Genomic DNA, 23,501 nt, shown 5'->3' with positions numbered 1-23,501 from the left:
CCAACCTCACCACACCAGGCACCTTCCCCTGCAACCGCAGGAAATGCTACACTTGTCCCCACACCTCCTCCCTCACCCCTATCCCAGGCCCCAAGATGACATTCCACATTAAGCAGAGGTTCACCTGCACATCCGCCAATGTGGTATACTGCATCCACTGTACCAGGTGCGGCTTCCTCTACATTGGGGAAACCAAGCGGAGGCTTGGGGACTGCTTTGCAGAACACCTCCGCTCAGTTCGCAACAAACAACTGCACCTCCCAGTCGCAAACCATTTCCACTTCCCCTCCCATTCTCTAGATGACATGTCCATCATGGGCCTCCTGCACTGCCACAATGATGCCACCCGAAGGTTGCAGGAACAGCAACTCATATTCCGCCTGGGAACCCTGCAGCCATATGGTATCAATGTGGACTTCACCAGTTTCAAAATCTCCCCTTCCCCTACTGCATCCCTAAACCAGCCTAGTTCGTCCCCTCCCCCGACTGCACCACACAGCCAGCCCAGCTCTTCCCCCCCACCCACTGCATCCCAAAACCAGTCCAACCTGTCTTTGCCTCCCTAACCGGTTCTTCCTCTCACCCATCCCTTCCTCCCACCCCAAGCCGCACCCCCAGCTACCTACTAACCTCATCCCACCTCCTTGGCTTGTCCGTCTTCCCTGGACTGACCTATCCCCTCCCTACCTCTCCACCTATCTTCTTTACTCTCCATCTTCGGTCCGCCTCCCCCTCTCTCCCTATTTATTCCAGTTCCCTCTCCCCATCCCCCTCTCTGATGAAGGGTCTAGGCCCGAAACGTCAGCTTTTGTGCTCCTGAGATGCTGCTTGGCCTGCTGTGTTCATCCAGCCTCACATTTTATTATCTTGGAATTCTCCAGCATCTGCAGTTCCCGTTATCTCTGAACCTTTTCCCTTGGTCTTTATTTCTGTCTTAGCCCATTTGGCCAATCATCTTACCACTTATCCCTGCTTCAGTAAACTTTGACCTTCCACACTGGCCTATTATGTAATATATTGGCGAAACCTTTTTTTGGAATTGTACACGTATTACACCTTCTGTTTCACCTGTAACTATTGTGTTACTTCCAGAAAGAATTCAATGAAATTGTTCAAGCAAGATTTTCTATTTTGGAAATAGAGACATTTTTTTTAATTGCTAGAGGCAATTGCGCAGCTAGACCTAACCATCTCTATTGCCTTGTTGGAGAACATCTAAAATTGGCACAAACCAATTAACTTGGTGATACTGGATAATGCCACAAAGCTATGGACCGGTGTATTTGCCGTCTGAATTATTTTGTGAGTCCCGAGACCACACCATCTGAGTTTGTGTTACTTAGGCTTCCTGTGTGTGAAGGCTGGGATCTTTATAACAGTCCCAAACCACTTGGAGCCATATCTATAAAATCCAATCACTCCTGAGAAACAGGTTTGCCCAAAGCATTTTATTAGAAGTGAGTAGAGTTTATCAATTAGATTTAACAAGCGCAGACATAAGCGATCTACACAAATCAAATCAAGTTCCATTCATTACAGAGATGACTTTTTAAAAAGCCCACATACATCTATAATTATATCAATATTAATATATAAACTTGTCAAGATTGATGCCCTGATTGCTCCCTTTAACAGGGATACTCATGTCTTGGATGATTCTGTATTGATGCTACACCAAAGTGCCCTGATATTTACTAGTTAACGATGTTAATAATAGTAATTGATGTTAGTGATAGTTGCAGCTGAAATTCTTCCAGGTGTGCAGCCAACTTGGGAAAAAAATCACAATGATCCCTGAGCATTGGTCAGCATTTTGTATTACCTATTCTATATAACACCAGAAAGCCTTATGCCCCAGATGAAATGAACTTATTGAAGTTTCAAAAAGAAAGGGGTATTTTTCTTTGAATATTTCCAGTGATGAAGGTGACATTAACTGTCCATCGGTAGCATCTAGATAGATCAAAGACTGTCAGATACAGGAATCAACGTTTACATCCAAAACCCTCCCGAGTGTAGTTAGTCATCATCTTAGGAGGTAAAGTTGGGATTAAGATCCTCTGCAACAGAAAGAATAGCCAAGTTTCAATAAGAAGTTCTATTGGTTTCTTTCAATTCAATTCTAAACACCCTGAGCAAACCCTCTAACCATGAGACTATTTAATCTCATCTCAAACAGAAGATGCTAGCAATGATCTCACAGCTGCTGGAATACATTAATGGATTTGTCACTGATAAATTGACTATTCCAATGCTCAAACTAACAATTTCCCATTCTCCAGCCTCTGTGAGCTTCAGTTTGGCCAAGCTCCCAGTCTATGCCCAATCCAATCCATACTTCACACTCAAACACCACTCCCACCCACATCTGCTCCTTTGTGTCCCATCCACTTATCCTCATGTTCAAATCCAGATATAGCCTCAGTGTTCTATTTAAATTTCTACAACTTTCCACCATCTTCCACCCTCATGCCTCCCCCCACTAAATTATACAGCCCTTTAATCTATCTCCATCCATCTGTGTCCCATCCTCAACCTTGGCACACACAGGCACGCACAGACAGGTATGCACAGGCACGCACATCCATACCTTCTTTGATGCCGAAGCACGTGCCCCATTCTGACAGGGAGATGCCTCTGTCTCTGTTGAGGTCACAGCCTGTGAAAAAGTCTGATGAACAGTGCTCCAGGGGGACTAATGTGGTACGGAGAGGTGCCAGTTCAGAATGGGAAAGGTAACTGTAAAGATAAAGGCATGGAAAGTTTTAGAGGTAATGGGAACTGCAGATGCTGGACAATCTGAGATAACAAAGTGTGGAGCTGGATGAACACAGGAGGCCAAGCAGCTTTTGTCCTCCTAAGATGTTGCCTGATATGCTGTGTTCATCCAGCTCCAAGCTTTGTTATCTGGCATGAAAAGTTTTATCATCGTCCATTTCGATTGGCTGAATGAGGAACTGTGCTCAGCTGTGATTTGCCATCTGTCACTATCTAATGGTCAGGGCTTTGATGAAAGAAATATTTGAATAAACTTAGTTTTCATAATAGGCAAGCTGGCTATAAAGCTAAGGCAAGCAAAATACTGCAGATGCTGGAAATCTGAGCAGACTCGAAATTTTAACTCTCTCTTTCTCTCTGCACTCTCTGGTGTTTGGTTATAAATCTAAAGATGATCACAGTAAAAAGAAACTTGCATCAAATGGGCTGCAATTGTAAAAGACCAATAGATCTTGGTACAGAGACAACATTTCCAGCTCAAGGGCTTCACTCTCGGTCCTCTCTATTAATTAAGTGAATGCAATCAAGTTAGATTCATTGGATTGAAAACTAAAACAATGATACAGGAGGAGACTCCCTCCATACCCATCAATAGGGTGCTGATCCAGCTGTTGGAACTGCCAGTGAACTGGGTAGATGTACATATGGTAATTCCGATTGAAGTCATCAGAGAGCTGGTCAAGAGAGTAATCTCCAGGTTCGAGACGCTGCTCATCATTGTAGATTTCCTGGATCTGGGAAAGGAAGTACAGATATAATTGGTCAGCCTGGTCATTGTTAGGGCTTATCTCAATTGTTCATGAAGGAGGTTTGACTTGGAAGGGGGTCTTGAAACAGTGCGTGCTGGGGCTGAGTGCTTTAATTCCACGTGTCGGTAAAAGATTGAGCATCATAAAACCAGGCTTCAGTTGTCATCGCAGGTAGTGACAACATTGCACTGCGTCTGGAGTTACATGTAGGCCAGCAGATTTCTTTTCCTGAAGGGCACTAATGAACCTGATGGGTTTTGATGAGAATCAATGTAGCTTCATGTTCAGGATTAGTGACGCAAGTTCTCATTTCCAGGGTTTATTGAATTCCACCTGCTGACTTGCGAGGATTTGAACCCATTGTCCTTGGATCTTTAAGGCTGCTTTTACTGGATTACTAACCAAGTAATGTCACTGTTACAACACCAGCATTGACTGCCTGGTAAACAGTGCTGTGTGAAACAACCAGCACACAGAGTCAGGAAGCAGCTGTCTGGATGCTATCAGTGTGACAGTAGGTGGGGGCTGACCCAAGTGGAGCTGCTTTTGTACAGCCAGGAGGATAATTTCTCACCATGTCACCCAGAACTACCCTGAACTCAGTCATCATCTCGCCACCATATGTGGATCTGCTCCATCAGCCTGAAACATGCAGGGATCTCCGTCTCCTGGAGTAACAGAGTGACCCCATGACTATTACAGGATTTGTTCTGGATGGAAAGTACAGATGGATTTACATATTTCCTGGGTCTCATCTCCACAGTGGACAGTCTGCATTTCCCAAACATTCCAACCCACTCTGCAGTTAGAAAGCTGATTTTGTCAGAGTTTCAACGGATGGCCAAAACTAGGAGGAAAATATTTAATTTTTCTCACTAGGTTGAAAGTAATTGGGATTGCATTTTACCTAATCTTTGCCTGACTACTCCTGGTGTATAGAATGATACGTTAATAATGATAATGCAGATGGAGGCCATTCGAGCCATCCTGCCAAATGGCAGCTCTTTGAATGAGGTTCCCGATTAGCTCCATCACCTCTCTCCTTCGCCAGAACCCCAATAATCTATACTCTTCAAATATTTAACCAATTCATTTTCGAAAGTCACTATTAATTTTGCTTAATGCAATGCATTCTAGATTGTAACCATTAAGAACAATTTTCAACATTAGCATTCAGCACATGGATAAACATTGTATTGTTGTTTGAAGGATACATGTTCACCTACAGCTGTTCTCTCTTTCGGAGACAGTAGACCAGGAGATTGTTCATACACGTGTATCAGAATGTTTTTCAACCAATCACGCAAACGCAGAGGGAACTCAATCAGTTCGTTGTCCATGCATGGAGCAATGTCTGAACAAGACCAAAAGAAATCAAATTTCAGTTCTCTTTCTCACACACGCACACACAATGCAAAACAAAACTGCGAGTGAGAATGCCTCATCCTGCGTTAATTATTACCTTTACAAAAAATTTGGATCAATTCAATCCTCAGCCTGTTGTACAATGATGCAGATGCCAGCAGGTCTGTCTGATTCATGTTTGGATTTGTATCTCGCTGGTTCCTGTTTTAGCCAACTACAAAACTGTGGGCTTCGTCAGTGGAATATAAAAGAAAGATTTGCATTTATATAGTGTTTCAGTGTTGTCACTATTGTAATGCAGGAAATGTAGCTAATTTTCACAGAAACAGCACTGCGATAGTGACCTTATAATTGTTTCCAGTGATGTTGATTTCACAGTCCCAAGGTAAGACTCAAACATTGAGTACTAGCTCAGAGGCATGGACTCTACCAACTGTGTCTCAAGACCTGCTGTGATGTAACTCATGTGTTATTACCAACACCACAAATTTATTTTCTGAAATGAAAGTATCTGAATAGGACAAACCACACGGCACCATTAAAACCTACATTTGCAGGGTCCCATGTAGTCCAGGTGAATGTTATGTTCCTCCTTGGTTTCTTCAAGATGACACTTGGAAGCAAAGAATTCACAAGGGTTTCTGTATGTCCTGTTGTTAGTGCCACACACCTAAAGGACCAAATCAGACAATTAACTGGAAGCAATTTCATTATTTACTTGTGTTAAACTTCAAGCCAATGAGAGGTCATGGGCCTGAACAGTCACTCTTTCTCGCTCCATAAATGCTGCCAAAGGAGCACAGTACTTTAGGGACTTGCTCGCTCCCTGACGCTGCTGATTTATTGTCAGGTCAACAAAGTAGTGGCAGGGAGGGAAGGGCTTTAATTGTCCAAATATCGACTGGGATAGTAGCAGTGAAACGGGCAGAGTGGGGCAAGATTTGCTGAGGTAAGTACAGAAGGATTTCCTACGGCAGCTTATTGCCACAGTCATGGGACAGAAGGCTGTGCTAGACGAGACTCTTGGACATGAGGCGGCCGATAAATCAAGTGACCGAAAGTTTAGGGGACAGTGATTATGTAGCCGGAGGGTAGGCTCACTTTGGAACACAGCAAAGAGCAGCCCAGAGGAAGAATAAGGAACTGAGAGAGAGTCAACTTCAAGAGATAAATGATTCTGACCCAGACAAGTCAGATTCAAAGATTAGCAGCAAAACTAGAACTGAACTACAGGCTGCCTGTAAAGAATAGGTAGTGTGGGCATATTAATGACCTGGACCTCAGCGACCAGGATATAGGTTGTGAAAACTGTGCATAATACAGAACATGGAAGGGCTGTAAAGTGTGAGCAAGGGATAGTGCAAAATTTCACAAAGAATGTAGATTGCTGGTTTGAGCAACCATGTGGAGATACAATTTAGTGAAGAGAATTGAGAAGTGACTCATTTTGGTAAGAAGAACATGGGGAGACAAAACAAAACTAAAGGGCTAAGTTCTACAGGGAGTTCCAAGGCAAACAGACCTGGGTGAACCTGGGCATAAATTACTGGAGGTTGGAGCATGTTTCATAAAGTATCTAAAATGCTGCAATTTATTTAAACAGGACTTTGAGCAAAAAAGCAAGGAAGTTATGTTGAATGTGTATAAAACACTGGTTTGACTTCAATTGGAATATTCCTTCCAGCTCTGAGCATTTTAGGAAGGATATGAAAACATTAAAGAGCCTGCAGAAAAAATGCACAAGTGTGCTTTCAGGGATGAGGGACTTCAGCGATGTGGAGAGACTGGAGGAACTGGGATGGTCCTACTTTAGGGAAGAGAAAGTTGCAGATGATGTAACAGGAGCATTCAAAATCCTGAAGAGTCCTGATAAATGGGGAGAAACTATTCCCACTGGCACGAGGGTCAAAATCTAAAGGATGTGATGACAGAAATGTCAGAGAGGAAATTAAACGTTTTTATGGAACAAGAATGAACTGTTCAAAAAGCAGCTTTAATGACTTCAAAAGGGAACTGAATAAATATTTAATAGAAAAAATATATACAGGGCCATGGGAAAAATGTAAGCACAGTGGAACTTATTACATAAGTTGTTCACCAGAACAGCCTCCTTCTGTATGTATTGTTCCTTGTAAAATTGTTTTCTTTATTTCAACAAATATATCTCAACTTTCAGAGATAATGGGAACTGCAGATGCTGGAGATTCCAAGATAATAAAATGTGAGGCTGGATGAACACAGCAGGCCAAGCAGCATCTCAGGAGCACAAAAGCTGACGTTTCGGGCCTAGACCCTTCATCAGAGAGGGGGATGGGGGGAGGGAACTGGAATAAATAGGGAGAGAGGGGGAGGCGGACCGAATATCTCAACTTTCAATTCATTTTCCAGTCATTCATTGTCTAACTTGTCATGGCCTTCTTTTGAAGTGGACATGGGGTTGGCTCAGAAACAACCATGATTTTGCATTTCTTTATGAAACTAAGCCCATTCTGGGTGTGTTCTATCACCTTCCAGTGTCACCTTTTTCAATCACATAGTCAAACCATAGGGCCAAGGAACAAACAGCAAGAATGATGATGGTTTGAAATTGTTCTCTATCCTGGCTGTCTGGTTTTAACTGATGTTGAAAATGGGTAAGTATCCTCACCTGTGCAAATTCAGGAGTGTTTATGGGGCAGGTTGTCACATCCTGGCAAATGCAAGTGGGGGTTCCAATCTCATTGATCTTACAGACCCTGCCATGGCGACAGCGATTCTTCTTACAGGAATCTGAAAGAAAACATAATCAGGATTATTCGGTTCAATCAGGTTCTCTCTGTTATTGCAGGTATTTGGATGTGAGGTACAATGGTCAGACAGACATCCTATTCTGCACCATTTTTCTTTCCATAGTTTGGGAATGACCTTGTTTTCAAATCTCACCAATTAGTGTAAGCTGATATGAACATTTACATTTGATATTGATATCTCTTCTGCCTTGATGCTGGTCACTTTCAGACCATAGAACATAGAACAGTACAACACAGTACAGGCCCTTCGGCCCACGATGCTATGCCAAGCTTTTACCCTAAACCTAAGGTCTATCTAACCTCCACCCCTACCTTATACTATCATCCATATGCCTATCTAATAGCAGCTTAAATGCCCCTAATCAGGCCGACTCCACTACCCTCTCCGACAATGCATTCCACACCCCTACCACTCTCTGAGTAAAGAACCTACCTCAGACGTCTCCCTGATATCTCCCTCCACTCACTGTAAAACTATGCCCCCTCACAATAGCTATCTCCACCCTAGGAAAAAGTCTCTGGCTGTCTCCTCTATCTATACCTGTATCATTTTGTACACCTCTATCAAGTCATCTCTCATCCTTCGTCGTTCTAAAGAGAAAAGCCCTAGCTCTCTCAAACTTTCCTCGTAAGGCTTTCCCTCCATTCCAGGCAACATCCTGGTAAATCTCCTCTGCACCTTTTCCAATGCTTCCACATCTCTCCTGTAATGAGGTGACCAGAACAGGACACAATACTCCAGATGTGGCTGAACCAGACTTTTGTACAGCTGGGGCATAACTTCACGGCTCTTGAACTCAATCCCTCCATTAATGAAAGCTAACACACCATACGCCTTCTTAACAACTCTATCCACCTGGGTGGCAGCTTTCAGGGAACTGTGAACATGAACCCCAAGATCCCTCTGCTTCTCCACACTGCCAAGAATCTTTCCGTTAACCCTGTATTCTGTTTTCAAGTTTGTCCTTCCAAAATGAATCACCTCGCACTTTTCAGGGTTAAACTCCATCTGTCACTTCTCAGCCCAGTTCTGTATCCTATTAATGTCGCTTTGTAACCTAGAACAGCCCTCCGCACTGTCCACAACATGACCTGCCTTCGTATTATCCATGAACTTGCTAATCCACCCTTCTACTCCTTCATCCAAAACATTTACAGAAATCACAAATAGAAGAGGACCCAGGACAGATCCTTGTGGTACACCACTCATAACTGAGCAGAATGTTGAATATTTTCCATCCACTACCACCCTTTGTCTTCTAAGGGTCAGCCAATTCTGAATCCAATCTGCCACATTTCCCCCTGTCCCAAGCCTCCTTACCTTCTGCATGAGCCTACCATGGGGAACCTTATCAAACACCTTACTTAAATCCATGTACACCACATCTACTGCTCCACCTTCATCCATGTGTTTGGTCACCTCTTCAAAGAATTCAGTAAGGTTTGTGAGGCATGATCTATACCTCATAAATCCATGCTGACTGTCACAAATCAAACTGTGCCTTTCCAAGTGATCATAAATCCTGTCTCTCAGAGCCCTTTCCAATAACTTGCCCACCACTGACATAAGACCAACTGGCCTGTAATTTCCAGGGTTATCCCTGTTCCCTTTTTTGAACAAGGGAATGATGTTTGCCTCTCTCCAATCTTCTGGCACTAACCATTCATTCAACCTCTCTTGAGAACCAAGGCTCCCTCACTCGAGCGAATCTTCCCTGCCTGCTAGGGACAAACATATCGAGCACACGCAGTGTGCATTCCTTAAACAATCTCCACATTTCAATAGTGCTCTTCCCTGACAGCATCTGTTCCCATTTTATGTTACCCAGTTCTTGCCTAATTGAATTGTAATTACCCTTCCCCCAGTTATAAACCTTACCCTGCTGTATGTACCTATCCTTTTCCATCAGTATCGTGAAAGAAACAGAGTTATGATCGCTACCGCCAAAATGCTCTCCCACTAACAGGTCTAACAATTGGCCCGGTTCATTGCCAAGCACCAAATCCAAAGTGGCCTCTCCTCATGTTGGTTTATCTACACACTGTCAGGAATCCTTTCTGAATGCACTGGAAAAGATCCGCTCCATCCAAACTATTACAACTAAAATGTTTCCAATCGATGTTTAGGAAGTTGAAGTCACCCATGACTACAACCCTGTGACTTCTGCACCTTTCCAGTGCCTGCCTCTCAATCTGCTCCTCCACTTCTCTGCAACTATTAGGGGGTCTGTAAAAAAACCCCAACAAAGTGACTGCTCCTTTCTTGTTCCTGACCTCAACCTAAACTGACTCTGTAGACATATCCTTCTCAAAATGCCTTTCAGTAGCTGCTATACTAGCCCTGGCTAGCAATGTCACTCTCCCGCCTCTTTTTCCACCCTCCCTATTTCTTTTAAAGCATCTAAATCCCGGAACTTTCAACAACCGTTCCTGTCCCTGAGTTACCCAAGTTTCTGTAACGGCCACAACATTGTAGTTCCAAGTACTGACCCATGCTGTAAGTTCATCAGCTTTATTTCTGATACTTCTTGCATTGAAGTGTACACACCTCTAACACCTCTAATTATGCTCCATCGACCGCATTTCTTTATAAACCACCTCACTCCCTGTTGTGTCTGTTGGAAGGCTGAATACCTCATCCTCTGAATTACAAATCCGCTTCCCCACCCCCTGCCAATCTAGTTTAAACCATCCCGTACAGCTCGAGCAAACCTCCCTCCCAGGATATTTGTGCCATTCTGGTTCAGGTGTAACCCGTCCTTCCTGTACAGGTCCCTCCTTCTCCAGAATGTGCTCCAATTATCCACATAATGGAAGCCCTGCCCCCTACAACAGCCCTGTAGCCACGTGTTTAGCTGCACTCTCTCCCTATTTCTTACCTTGTTATCACGTGGCACTGGTAGTAATCCAGAGATAACTACCCTGTTGGTCCTGGGCTTCAGCTTCCAGCCTAACTCCCTGTACTCATTTCTCACATTCTCAGTCCATTTTCTACCTATGTCATTGATACCAATGTGTACCATGCCTGCTGGATGCTCACCCTCCCCCTTAAGGATCTTGAAGACACGATCGGAGACATCATGGACCCTGACACCTGGGAGGCAGCATACCATCCTTTCATCTCATTCACATCCACAGAACCACCTGTCTGTGCCTCTGACTATCAAGTCCCCCACTACAATTGCTCTCCTATTCTTCCCCCTTCCCTTCTGTGCCACAGGGTCAGGCTCAGTGCCAGAGACCTGTCCGCGATGGCCTTCCCCTGGTAGGTCCGCCACACCCCACTAATAACAGTATCCATAACGGAATACTCATTGAGGGGAACGGCCACAGGGGATCCCTGCACTGTCTGCCTATTCCCTTTCCCCCTCCTGACAGTCACCCAGCTACCTCGTCTCAGGAAGGAGATGGTAAGACTCATACCCTGATCCCACCAGAATTGGACCATTCAGCGAGAGATGTAAGGAAGCACTTTGATATATGAAGGGAGGGAGAGGTTTGGAATTCACTTCCACAAAGGCAGCTGATACTACATTTGTTGTTAATTTTAAATCAGAGATGGATAAATTTTTGTCAAACAAAGGTATTAAGGTATGAGCCAAAGGCAAGGTACTTAGGGAGTTAGTTCACAGATCAGCCAATATCTCACTGAATGGTGGAACAGGGTTGAGGGGCTGAATGGCCTACTCATGTTCCTATGTTTTTATTCCAGCATAAACCAGTGTTCCTGAGGAGGGCTATTTGGTGGAGAGAGGCTGCAATCTTTGAAGAATTTACAAGCATGTGAAATAAAAGCAATGTTCCCAGATTCATTAGAGCCCAATTTGCCTTGTTTACTTACAAGGCCCATCTAAGAAAATGTAAAATAGTCAATGATGAGGCTGAACACACAACCATCTCTGACCACTGTCAGAACGCTGCTGGGGGGTGTTGTTCATGAAACTTTAAGAACAAGAGTTGGTTCCAACCTCAATATCTTCTCATCAACCTGTCAGGTTATTAAACATCACTGCAGCAGTGGGCCTTGTACATGATCCTCCTGGTTCAGAAATATGGGCACTACCACGCCACCACAAAAGCTCATCCAGTCCAGCCTAAAGGTACAGAAAGGATTAGTACTCAAGTTATTACCAATAAATTTAGCCTGATGTGATACTTACCGACTTCATTTTGTATGTTATTGGTTATACTGCCAGCATCTTCATTGGCTCCATCACCATTTCCAACGGGATTGATACCAGTTCCATTGTTCTCACTGAAATTAATTCCATTAACCTCATTATCATGGAGATTGGAATCTGCAGTGTTCGCTCGATTGATACCAGTACCACCGTTGGTAAAGGAATTAATGCTGTTGTTATCTTCAAGGTCAGGGTCTTCGTCATCATTTGAACCTGGTAGATTAAACTCATTAAGATCTTCTTCATTGGACTGAGTGGTATCCTGTTCCTGGGCATTTACATCATTAAACTCATTAAGGTCTTCTTCATTGGACTGAGTGGTATCCTGTTCCTGGGCATTTATATCATTAAACTCATTAAGATCTTCTTCATTGGACTGAGTGGTATCCTGTTCCTGGGAATCCAGTTCATCCTCGTTGGCTTCTACTACGTCAAAATTGGATTCAAGTTCATCACCATCATTATCCTGGGAAGAGGCCAGTGGGTTCACACCCATTGTGTTGGTAACAATATCTTGGATCTGCAAATGAGAAGAAAATTTCCAACAGATTACAGAAAGGAAATGAAGTGACTGTGAATTCAACTTCTGTGTTGCTTGTATTAACAGCTATAGGTCTGCTTTTCTTTATTGGAAGTTTACACATGGTAATTTAACTCTTTGAGAAGTTGAGTGTAAATATAAAAACTCCAAAATCTGGAGAATGGAAAAGTTCCTCTTTGCATGGATGTCCCAAGGGGGAAACTGAAATATTTTAGCTATTTCATGTATGATCAGTTACTCTGCTGCAAAGATAGCATTTCATATCTTTAATAGTCCCTAAACTGAACAGTGTCAATAGAGCATGTGATATCTGGAGACTAATTCTTATCACAGAGATTACTAACTGCTTATAGTTGCAGCCTCTGGGTCAGAATAAAATGCATCAATGAAAACTGCTTTACATCTGTACCTAAACATGATGGACACCAAATTGTGAATCAGAATAGTTCTTCCCCTGACCACAATACAGTGTTATCAGGTGAAGGAGAGAAGGAGTTTTAGCCACTTATACCATACAACTTATTGATTAATCTTTTCAACTGTCTGCCTATCAATTGAAAAGAAAGGAAAAATACCTCATCCTGTTCAGCTTGATCACCTTCATCCAAGTTTCCATTTGACATTTGCTGATTGGCAAATTGCTCGTTATTTATGTATCCATCATGGTTAATGCCCAATCTGGTCGGTTCAGAGATTGTGTTGTGTCGGCTCATCCCCTTGTTGCTCTCACTGATTACAGAAGCACCTTCAACATCTGATCCGAGTGAGTCCACTCCTTGCACAGATTCGGAGTATGGGAGAACAGGTTGCTCTGGATTCGAAACATCAGTAGCTGGTTCCTGGGAGTTCAGCTGGTCAACCCCGACATCCAGAGTATTGGTGTCAACACTTGGTGTGACAGGTCCCACATTATCTGGTGAATGGGAGTCTTCATTACCTGGGAGAAAGGGGTCTTCATTATCTGGTGTGACAGGTCCCACATTATCTGGTGAATGGGAGTCTTCATTACCTGGTAGAAAGGGGTCTTCATTATCTGGTATAAAAGGTCCCACATTATCTGGTAGAAAGGGGTCTTCATTACCTGGTAGAAAAGGTACACCATAATCTGATCCATCAAAAGGCACATTTCCAAAGGGCATGGTGATCAGATTATCTTCCATACTGGTTGTGTCCTCCATACTCATGCTGGGAGCATCCATTTGTCCGACATTTACTCCCAAAACATTTTGTCTCGTCACTGGATAAGTAGGGAAGAAGTTCTGATAATAAGGAAATCGCTGATTAGGATAATTGCCATTGTAAGGATATTGCTGGTTTGGATTGTAGAAGGGAAATTGTTGCCCAGGAAAATAGTGAAATCGCTGGTTTGGATTGTAGAAAGGAAATTGCTGGCCATTAAAGTTATAGTATGGTAACCTGGTGTTTAAGAAGCGATTTATAGAATTGTGTCTTCGCCCATAGGGCCCGAGATTTCTAAACAGAAAGGGGTCTCCAAGTGGGTTTAGTTGATTGAAGTTTTGGCTCTGTTGTATTTACAGAATAAACACACAGTTACAAAACCGTTCAATGCTTTTCACCAAAGTCTATTTCTACAAAAGGCTTAATCTATGTTCACGGAATAATAAACTCATTTTCATAACCCTTTTGTTTTAGAAAAACTTTACAAGCACTTCACTGAAACCGACAGACAGCAATAAGCCGGGTCTAGTTGCAGAGTTCCATCGAATGTTGTGTCGCATACATTCAACATTTTACTGCACCCTTTAGCTTGAAAGTTCCTTACACCCATCCGTTAGCAAGTGTGAGCTAATAATGACAAAATGAGGGTAACAACGCATCAGGAAACAACAGGCACTGATATTTAAGGAATGAAAAAGAAACAGGGGAATAATGCAGAGAAAAATCAGATGGATTAGAATTAGGAGATAACAAGGATTAGAGCTGGATGAACACAGCAGGCCAAGCAGCATCAGAGGAACAGGGAAGCTGACATTTCGGGAAGAAGGGCCTAGGCCCAAAATGTCAGCTTTCCTGCTCCTCTGCTGCTGCTTGGCCTGCTGTGTTCATCCAGCTCTACACCTTGTTATCTCAGATTCTCCAGCATCTGCAGCTCCTACTGTCTCTGGACTAGAATTAAATCAGATCCAAGAAAAGAGAGAGAGAAACACTATCAAGGAGAGAAAATAGGCATGGGAACAAAAAGTACGAAGAATGTTTGACATTTTAAAATGCTTACTTTTAAGTCTCTAACAACATGTTTGTAGAGTGTAGTGATAAGGCTGAACCACATCAATGCGCTCCTTTAAACAAACACAGAGAGTGCTGGAGAAACTCAGCAGGTCTGGCAGCGTCCGGGGATAGAGAAACAGAGTTAGCGTTTTGAATCTGATAGGACTCTTCAGAACTTCATATCAGTCCTGAAGCATTAATTCACTTTGTTTCAGATTGCCAGCCTCCAGTGTTTTGTCATTTCATTAATTTGCTCCCTTCTGGGGATTATCATTTTATGAAAAGGTATTCATTTGATCGGAAACATTTTGCTGTGTGTGTGTAATGCAATAACCATTCAAATTTGTAAGATTCTGAAAGGTAACAGAGGCAAGTGGAGAAATAGTGTCCGTGCAAAACCGATACAGTGGTGTCACTGAAATTAACATTGCTCTATATGTGTTCATAGTGCAACGTCTCTGCTCATTAGCAGGTCATCAACACATCACTAACAGCAAGATCCAGCTCATCATTGGTTTTTTTCCCCTCATCAGTCTGTTCAGAGTGATATTACGGCACACCTCCTGAGTGTGTGGAATTTAAACACAGGCCTTCTGGATCAAAGCTGGGGACACTACCAAAGCATCACAACAGCCCAGTCTATTATATTGTTGGCACCGTTCGTAATCTCATACCTGCCATCAGAACTATTTTGATATTAGTCTCTTAAAGGATCCTATGGCTAAACTGATTAGAGAAAAAAATTAACAGAGAAATAAGTGTACAAGATTCTTATGGGGCTTGACAGGGTAGATGTGGAGAGGTAGTTCCCCTTGTGAGAGAGTCTCAGACCAGAGGGTGTAATCTCAGAATAAGAGGTTCCATTTCAAACGGAGATGAGGAGGAATTTCTTCTCTCAGAAGGTGGTGAACCTGTGAAATTCTTTACCACAGATGGCTCTCGAAGCTGAGTTATTATGTTTAAGGCTGAGATAGTCAGATTTTTAACCCTTCTGAGCATCAGCTTATCCAAATCTCTGCTGCCCATACTGAACGTTTACCCAAGTTCCTCTCAACCATTGTGCCCTACTCATCCAATTTCCAATTTAAAGTTCTCATCCTGTAGTTTACATCCTTTCAGGCTCGCAATCCCTGAAACATCCTGCATTCTCTAAACGGCAGTCAGTCCCAGCATCTTCGTACCCCCGCTGTCTAACATGAGCTGGTTGTCTTTCTCTCTTTCCACACTCTGCCATTGAAGGCCCTGCCTCGAGCTGCCTAAGCCGCAAGCCACAAAGGAATTCCCTTCTGAAACTCCATCCCCTTCCACCACCGTCTCAACTTCTAGTTCCTGCTCCTTGGCCAGGCCCATGGTTTGTCACCATGTCTATTCTTGAGACTCTGTGAAGCATCTTGACACATTTATGCAACTTTATAGATTAATTGAAAAGCACTTTATGAAAGGAGCCATATTATTGGAATACTGGACCATGAGTGATTACCTCCATGCTTGTAGATACATCTCTAGCTTTCCGCACCTGTGCAAATGAAATGGAGAACAGTTGATGACATTATGAATTGTACAATGCAATGATTCCAATTGTCACTGTCACAGAGTAACATCTCTTGTTTTTAGGTTTCCCTGAGGGGTCACCTTTGGGATTTTGGGAGAAGAACCTCCCATCACCACATGCCTCTAGGGCTCTCCCTATTCTATTTAACGTTGGTCAGTCCCCTCGCCAGGAATCTCCTCAATGACCACCCTCCCCCTGTCTGTGTGTGCTCTGTGTAGGGGGTTGGGGTGGGTGTTGGTCTCACTCCATTCTGTTCCATAGAAAATGTTGTTTAATATGGACAAGTTTCTGCTTAAAACAAACTACCCCCTTCCCTTACATTACAACAAATTCCAAATCCTCAAGAAAGAGAGACTTTACAAACCAAAATCTACAAGTAAGGGTCTAATGATGATCATGGAACCATGTCAACTGTTGTAAAAAAACCATTTGGTTCACTGATGTCCTTTAGGGAAGGAAACTGCCATCGTTACCTGCTCTGATCTACATGTGACTCCAGACCTACAGCATTGTGGGTGATTCTAAACTGCCCACTGGAATGGCCTGGCATATGGTCCACTCACCCTTTACCATCAATCCAGGGGATCAACCCTGGTTCAATGGCGAGCACAGGAGGGCATGTCAGGAGAAGCACCAGGCATACCTGAAGATGAGAGATCAACCTGGTGAAGCCACCAAACAGGACTACTTGCACATTAAACAGTGGAAGCAGCAAGTGATAGACAGAGCTAAGCGATCCCACAACCCATGGATCAGATTTCAGCTCTGCAGTCCTGTCACATCCAGTGTGAATGGTGGTGGACGATTAAACAACTCACTGGAGGAGGAGGCTCCACAAATATCCCCATCCTCAATGATGGAAGAGCCCAGCATAACGGTGCAAAAGATAAGGCTGAAGCTTTCAGGGCAATCTTCAGCCAGAAGTGCCGAGTGGATGGTCCATCTCGGCCTCCTCCAGTGGTTCCCACAATTACAGGCACCAGTCTTTAGCAATTTCCATTCACTCCACATGATATCAAGAAACAGTTGGAGACACTGGATAGTGCAAAGCCAATGGGCCCTGACAACATTCCAGCAACAGCACTGAAGACTTGTGCTCCAGAACTTGTCGCTCCCCTAGGCAAGCTGTTCCAATGGAGTTACTGGTATCTACCCGGCAATGTGCAAAATTGCCCAGCTACTTCCTGTACATAAAAAGCAGGACAAATCCAACCTGGCCAATTAGCGCCCCATCAGTTTATGCTTGAGCTTCAGTAAAGGGACGGAAAGTGTCATCTCCGGTGCTATCAGGCAGTAGCTGCTCAGCAGTAACTCCCTCCCTGAGGGCATTTTGGATCTACCTACAGCACATGGACTGCAGCGGTTCAAGATGACATCTCTCAACTTTGGACCAGTAATAAATACTTGGCCAGCCAGCAGCGTCTACATCCATGGAAGAATATTTTAAAAATTACCTGCTTCACACCTTGTCCAAGAATGACAAATAAAAACCGAAAGAACTGCGGATGCTGTAAATCAGGAACAGAAACAGAAGTTGCTGGAAAAGCTCAGCAGGTCTGGCAGCATCTGTGGAGGAGAAAACAGAGTTAACGTTTCAGGTCCGGTCACCCTTTCCCGGAGCTACCCCAGTTCTGAGGAAGGGTCACCGGACCTGAAGCGTTAACCCTGTTTTCTCCTCCATAGATGCTGCCAGACCTGAAGAGCTTTTCCAGCAACTTCTGTTTCTGTTCAAGAATGACAAACATCCATTCAAAAAAATGTTAGCAGATTATTGATGATTTATTTTGAACAGCTTCTTATTTTGAAAAGGTGATACTTACAGGGTTGGCAAACGCCATGGCAACCAGGCACATGCTGAAAACTGTGGTTTGCATCTCTCTGTGCTGACTTGGATCTGAAAAACAAGAACTTTGCTCATTCGGGATCACAGCGTGGAAAAGTAATTGGACAAAGGTTCAAAGCAGCCTTTCGCCCTCGCGTTCTGATATTGTTCCGTTTATGCAGACTCTGGAACATAGCTCCTACTGAAGAATAGATTAATGTGGCAAGATGTCTGACAGTGGTAGCATCAAAAGACTCACTGAGAAGGAAATTTTGAGTGGGGTAGGGGCTGGAGGAGAGGGGAGAAATGGAAATGTGGGGAATAAAGAGGGGGAATGGGAAAATAGGAAATGGGAGCATTAGATCGGGGTATGGGGACAGGTCAAACGAAATGTTGGTGACAGAAGGTGAGGGCGTTAAAAGAAGAGTAAGATGGAGAGGTTGGGGCAGGGGAAGGGATTTGGAGTGAGAGAAATAGATGGATTGGAGAATGAATGAGGTTACAGAGCTGTAGAAGGTGAGGTCCTGAAGAAATTTAAACTTGAAGTGAACATTTTAATATGGGGTTATTTGGGGATTCTGGAGTCAGAACAATCCAGCAGGGGCTGGAGGTTTGGTTAAGAGGAGCTTTGTGACCACAAGGTGCGATGATATTTAATGACGATCGAAGGAAACTAGAAACAGAGACTTAAATCATCAACATCTATGGAGGCGGGAGGTGGGGGTCAGGGGGAGACAGGGAGGGAGAGAGGGAGAGAGAGAGTTAAAGTTTTGAGTCCAGTAAGTCATCTTTAGTTCTGAAGAACTCATACTGTACTCAAAATGTTAACCATCTCTCTCTCTCTCTCGCTCCACAGATCTGCCGAGTTTCTCCACCACTTTCCCTGTGTTTGTTTCAGATTTCCAAAATCTTTGGGATTTTATTTTTAATTAAGCCTGGAGGTGATAAGGTCATGATTAGGGGATTTATCAGTGCTTGGTTTCCCCAGACGTCCGGAGTCACAAGGTGATATTTATACACAACTTCAAACATAAAAAAAGTTTGTAGAATTCCCAACACAAGTTCATCCTCCTGAAAGCCATCGGTGCTAATTCCATAACAAAAATGTAGCCAATGATGTGGAGATGCTGGTGTTGGACTGGAGTTGGGTGGGGGGGGTGGGAAACAAGGTCAGAGATCACACAACATTGGGTTATAGTCTGACAGGTTCATTTGAAATCACATGCTTTTGGAGTGCTGCTGTACTGTCAGGTTGTAACAGTGCTCCAAAAGCATGTGATTTCAAATAAACCTGTTGGACTATAACCTGGTGTCATGGGATTTCATAAAAAAAGGGAATCAGGGAGGTATGTGAGGATCAAGACTTTAGTCAGTCATAGAATTATAGAGATATACAGCATGGAAACAGACCCTTTGGCCCAAATCATCCATGCTGACCTGATATCCTAAATAAATCTAGTCCCATTTGCCAGCATCCTTCTAAACTCTTCACATAAGATTAGATTAGACTCCCTACAGTGTGGAAACAGGCCCTTCGGCCCAGCAAATCCACACCGCCTCTTGAAGCATCCCACCCAGACCCACCCCCCTATAACCCACACACCCCTGAACACTACGGGCAATTTAGCATGGCCGATCCACCTAGCCTGCACATCTTTAGACTGTGGGAGGAAGCCCACGCAGACACAGGGAGAACATGCAAGCTCCGCACAAACAGATGCCCGAGGCTGGGATCGAACCCAGGTCCCTGGTGCTGTGAGGCTGCAGTGCTAACCACTGGGCCACTGTGCTGCCCCTGATCAGATCCAGATGCTTCTTATAGAGTCATACATAAAGGAGGAGACGTGGAACTAAATACAATTGCTCACTCTGAGCATAAACACAAACATGAAAAATTCAAAAACATGCGTCAGAATTACAATTTCTGTCATTCAGACTTTCTATTTTCATGCTGAAGTAGTGAATGAGAGGTGGAGCTAACTATTTTGCAGTTTGCCTACACACTGAAAGTCTGTCCATACCTTCAGGAGCCTGGAGATTGCTACACCCTGCGTCTGATCCTATGCTGTCATTAAGTGAATCAACATGGCCCATTGAAACCACAGCAGACGCTCAGCACACGCTGTGGTTACCACATCTTGGGTGTGAACAGTCACAGTCTGCAGAGAAGAGTGGGGAGTTACAGTGTATATACTAGATTACACAGCATTGATCGACTCAACCACCCAGAAGCTGTGCATTGGGTGAAAACACCATTTCTGACTGATACATGTCAATAATATGATCATTCCCAAGTTTTCCAAAACTGGTTAAACTTGGAGAGTAGATTAAGTTTCAGGAAATTCAGAAGACTGGAAATTCCTCATCATTGCTGATGTTGTTTGGAGTTGGCCAATCTCCCCCAGCTTGATTTTGTAAACTCATATACCCCTTCCCCAACAAAAACCTATCAATCTGCATTTTAACATTTTCAATTGCCCTCCGCCTCAACTGTTTTCTTTTGCCAGGGCTGGGGTGGGGGGAGTGGTCTGGGGAGAAAGATATCAGATTTCCACTCCCCTTTGTGTGCAGATGTGCTGCAGGACATCATATCTAAGTGACCTGGCTCGGGTTTTAAGGTTGGACCCACTGGTCTGGATTCCTCCCAACAGGAGCAGAGTGTTTCTACCCTAGTAACTCCTTCAATCGTCTTAGAAACCTTGATTTGATAACACCCCTTAGATTTCCAAACTCAAAGCAGGGAGCACAGGTCTGTGCAACCTCCCCTTGATATCACTTACCCCTTGTGGCCTATCAATCATTGCACCCTTTCTCAGCTGCACCTTACCTTATCATCCAAAAACTGAACCTTCTCACCACTGCCCTCTGATCCCATCTCCACTGTTACTGATTGTCAGGCTGTTTACTAATATCGAGGGCTGGATGCGCAGACATTTCTTCTGATCACATCTTTGGAGGACTGGAGCCATTGTCTTTCATTTCTTTCAGAAACTCAGTTTCTTCATCATTAACATGCCCCCTTAACCCACTCTCCAGCTACCCTCTGAGGTTACAATGCCAGGGATCTAACTGCCGAAGTTTTGCTACACTCTCTTTGGCCTCAGGCAGGGACTTCAATGCTTCCCAACATCTCATTATTTAAGGGACAGTTTGCATTTCTGTTTTCCTTTCAAAGTGCAAAAAATCAGTATTCCCATCTTGTATTCCAGCTGCCATTTTTTGCCCATTCTTTCAGCCTGTCTAAATCTCCTTGAAATCTCTCTGCAGTCTCCTCATAGCTGACAATCCCAACTAGTAATGTCTCATCAGCAAAAGTTGGAATATGACATTTAGTCCTTGTATCTGAATCATCAATTAGTTACAACCTGGCAATGACCCATTCATTCCTATTCTGTTTTCCATCTTTTAACCAATTTCTAATCCCTGCCAGTATAATACGCCGAATTCCATTTGCCTTAATCCTGTCCGTAATCCTTAACAGGGATGGGATCTTACCAAAAGTCTTCTTAACATCTCAATATACAACGTTCACTCACTCTTCCCTATAGATTCTCCAAGTTACATCAAAAAAAATCTCAGCAGGTGTCAAAAATCTAACTGCCCAATCTTACCAAAATTATCTTAAATGTTGAATATTACATCTTTTGTGATAGATTCGATCATTTCCCCATGACTGATGTCAGGGTAACAGGTCAATATTTTACCTGTCTTTTATCCCCCCTTTCTTAATCAGTGGAGTTACATTTGCAATCTTCCAATCTGCAGGAACTATTTCAGGATTGATAAGAGTTTGGAAAATTACCACCAATGCATGCACTATCTGTCCAACACTCTTTGGGATGTCAGCTGGCAGGTACAGAGTTGTCGTCAACCTTCAGTCATGTTAATTTCCCAAGTAGACTTTTTCTACCAAGTTCCTCATTCTTTCTTGTTTGTTTTCTAGTGTTCTGAGATTATTTTGTATCTTTCTCTGCTAAGGCACTGAGTGTTTGATTAGATTACCGGATGTTTCCTTACTCCCTGTTATATCGTATCTTGAGTACCAGAGGGCCTATGTTTGTCTTCGCTACACTTTTCTTTTTTGCATACTGGTATTTTTATAAACAGTTTCTTGGCTTTCCTTTGCTAAATTTTAAATTTTCTCAATTCTCAGGCTTACTTTTTTGGCAATGTTCTAAGCCACTTCCTTTACTCAAATTAACTTCATTTCTTAGCCATGGTTGGATGCCATTCTCTGCTGGATTTTTGAGCTGCAAATACAGGTATATTTACTGTAACACATCTTAATCATTTAATGCCTGTTATATTTTAGTGTAGCTTCCCAATCAACCACAAAGATTCGCTATCACAATGTTTTAAAAAGTCAATGAAAAGATGCACAAATTAAACAATCCCTGACAGTTGACAAATACATTTCTCTAACTAAATTCAGGAATATTTACAAATATTTCAAATGCAAGTTTTAGTGTAAATAAGCTTTCATTATGGCCAACGAAAGTCCTTTTCCTGAGGCAATCTCCAAAACACAGGCAGTCACCATGGTGCAGAAAGCTTTTAATAATTGTTTTAGATCAGTTTAAATATTGGAAGCTATTATTGTTCATTTGTTACAAAAGATGACAAATACTTTCAGTTCCTTCTTTAAAGATGCCACATCAGTAACATTTCTCAAACTGTTAAATTGACATCTCAGTAATTCAGTTATTGTATGTGAATAAACATAACATAAAGGAGATTAACTTATTTCTCTCGTTACCTCACCACTTCAGGAAGATGCAGAGATCACTGGAGTCAGATAGGATCTGTCACAAAGTCTTTCCTAGCTGTGAATGGGCTAATCAGTGCAGGAGAAGAAAGATCAGTCTCAGTGTCTGAGCAGTTCTCACCCCCTGGGAACTTATCCTCCTGGATTTTAGACCCTGCCCTAATCTCAGCCAATCATAGCTTGCAGGATCTGATGAAATGAGGTGTTACAATCGCTATTAACCCTCCAGACATTAGTCACTGGGAGGGGAGGGGGGAAGGGGGAGTGTGTGAAATAGCAACATTTACCCTCAGTTAAGCTTTGCTGACTGTGCACAGGCTCCCCAGAATTTCTTAACCCTTGCTTTATCGGATCCACAAAGACTTCAAACTTGGGAAAGGCGGATGCTGGAGATTTGGAAACAAACACACAGAATGCTGGAGAAACTCAGCAGGTCTGGCAGCATCTGTGCGGAGAGAGAAACAGAGTTAATGTTCCAAATCCAGTGACTCTTCATCAGAACTGAAAACAAGTCAGGAGTGTTTTGCAAGTCTTCCCAGACTCACAATGTACTTTGTCAATGCAGGCATTAAACATTGGATAGGCCCATAGATGGCACAGTGTTAGGAAAACTGACCATGTTACTGGCTGTGTAATACAATGGCCCCAGTCTAGCGCTTTGGGACAGAGGTTCAAATCTCACCTTAGCAGGGGGTGAAATTAGGATCCAATAAAATCTGGTGTAATAGAA

The 23,501-nt window shown here is 43.2% G+C and overlaps 1 protein-coding gene across 1 annotated transcript; it reads right to left on the bottom strand.

Annotated features, from left to right (window-relative positions):
• Nucleotides 1–1,564: 1,564 nt before the first annotated feature.
• LOC125456259 (SPARC-like protein 1) lies at nt 1,565–22,866 on the bottom strand. Its single transcript, XM_059651036.1, has 11 exons — nt 22,768–22,866; nt 18,005–18,078; nt 16,113–16,148; nt 12,979–13,926; nt 11,842–12,382; nt 7,540–7,661; nt 5,442–5,562; nt 4,754–4,881; nt 3,364–3,512; nt 2,591–2,739; nt 1,565–2,060 (listed from the first exon to the last, which is right to left on the bottom strand). The coding sequence occupies exons 2-11, from the start codon at nt 18,056–18,058 to the stop codon at nt 2,032–2,034; spliced, it is 2,277 nt and encodes a 758-aa protein (XP_059507019.1). The 5' UTR covers nt 18,059–18,078; nt 22,768–22,866; the 3' UTR covers nt 1,565–2,031.
• Between the last annotated feature and the right edge of the window lie 635 nt (nt 22,867–23,501).

Source organism: Stegostoma tigrinum, chromosome 1 (assembly GCF_030684315.1).
Source record: "Stegostoma tigrinum isolate sSteTig4 chromosome 1, sSteTig4.hap1, whole genome shotgun sequence".
In the NCBI taxonomy this organism is placed as follows: Eukaryota; Metazoa; Chordata; class Chondrichthyes; order Orectolobiformes; family Stegostomatidae; genus Stegostoma; species Stegostoma tigrinum.
Note: the sequence above shows the minus strand (reverse complement) of the source record. Positions and strands in the feature narration are given on the sequence as shown.

Excerpts from the sequence above, each read along its gene's own strand:
- LOC125456259 (XM_059651036.1), bottom strand. The coding sequence starts at position 18,058 with ATGCAAACCACAGTTTTCAGCATGTGCCTGGTTGCCATGGCGTTTGCC. Across the intron at positions 7,662-11,841 it reads TAACATACAAAATGAAGTCG|ATTCCTGTAAGAAGAATCGC; the intron begins GTAAGTATCACA and ends GTTTTCTTTCAG. Across the intron at positions 2,061-2,590 it reads GTGCTTCGGCATCAAAGAAG|AGGATCTTAATCCCAACTTT; the intron begins GTATGGATGTGC and ends TTTCTGTTGCAG.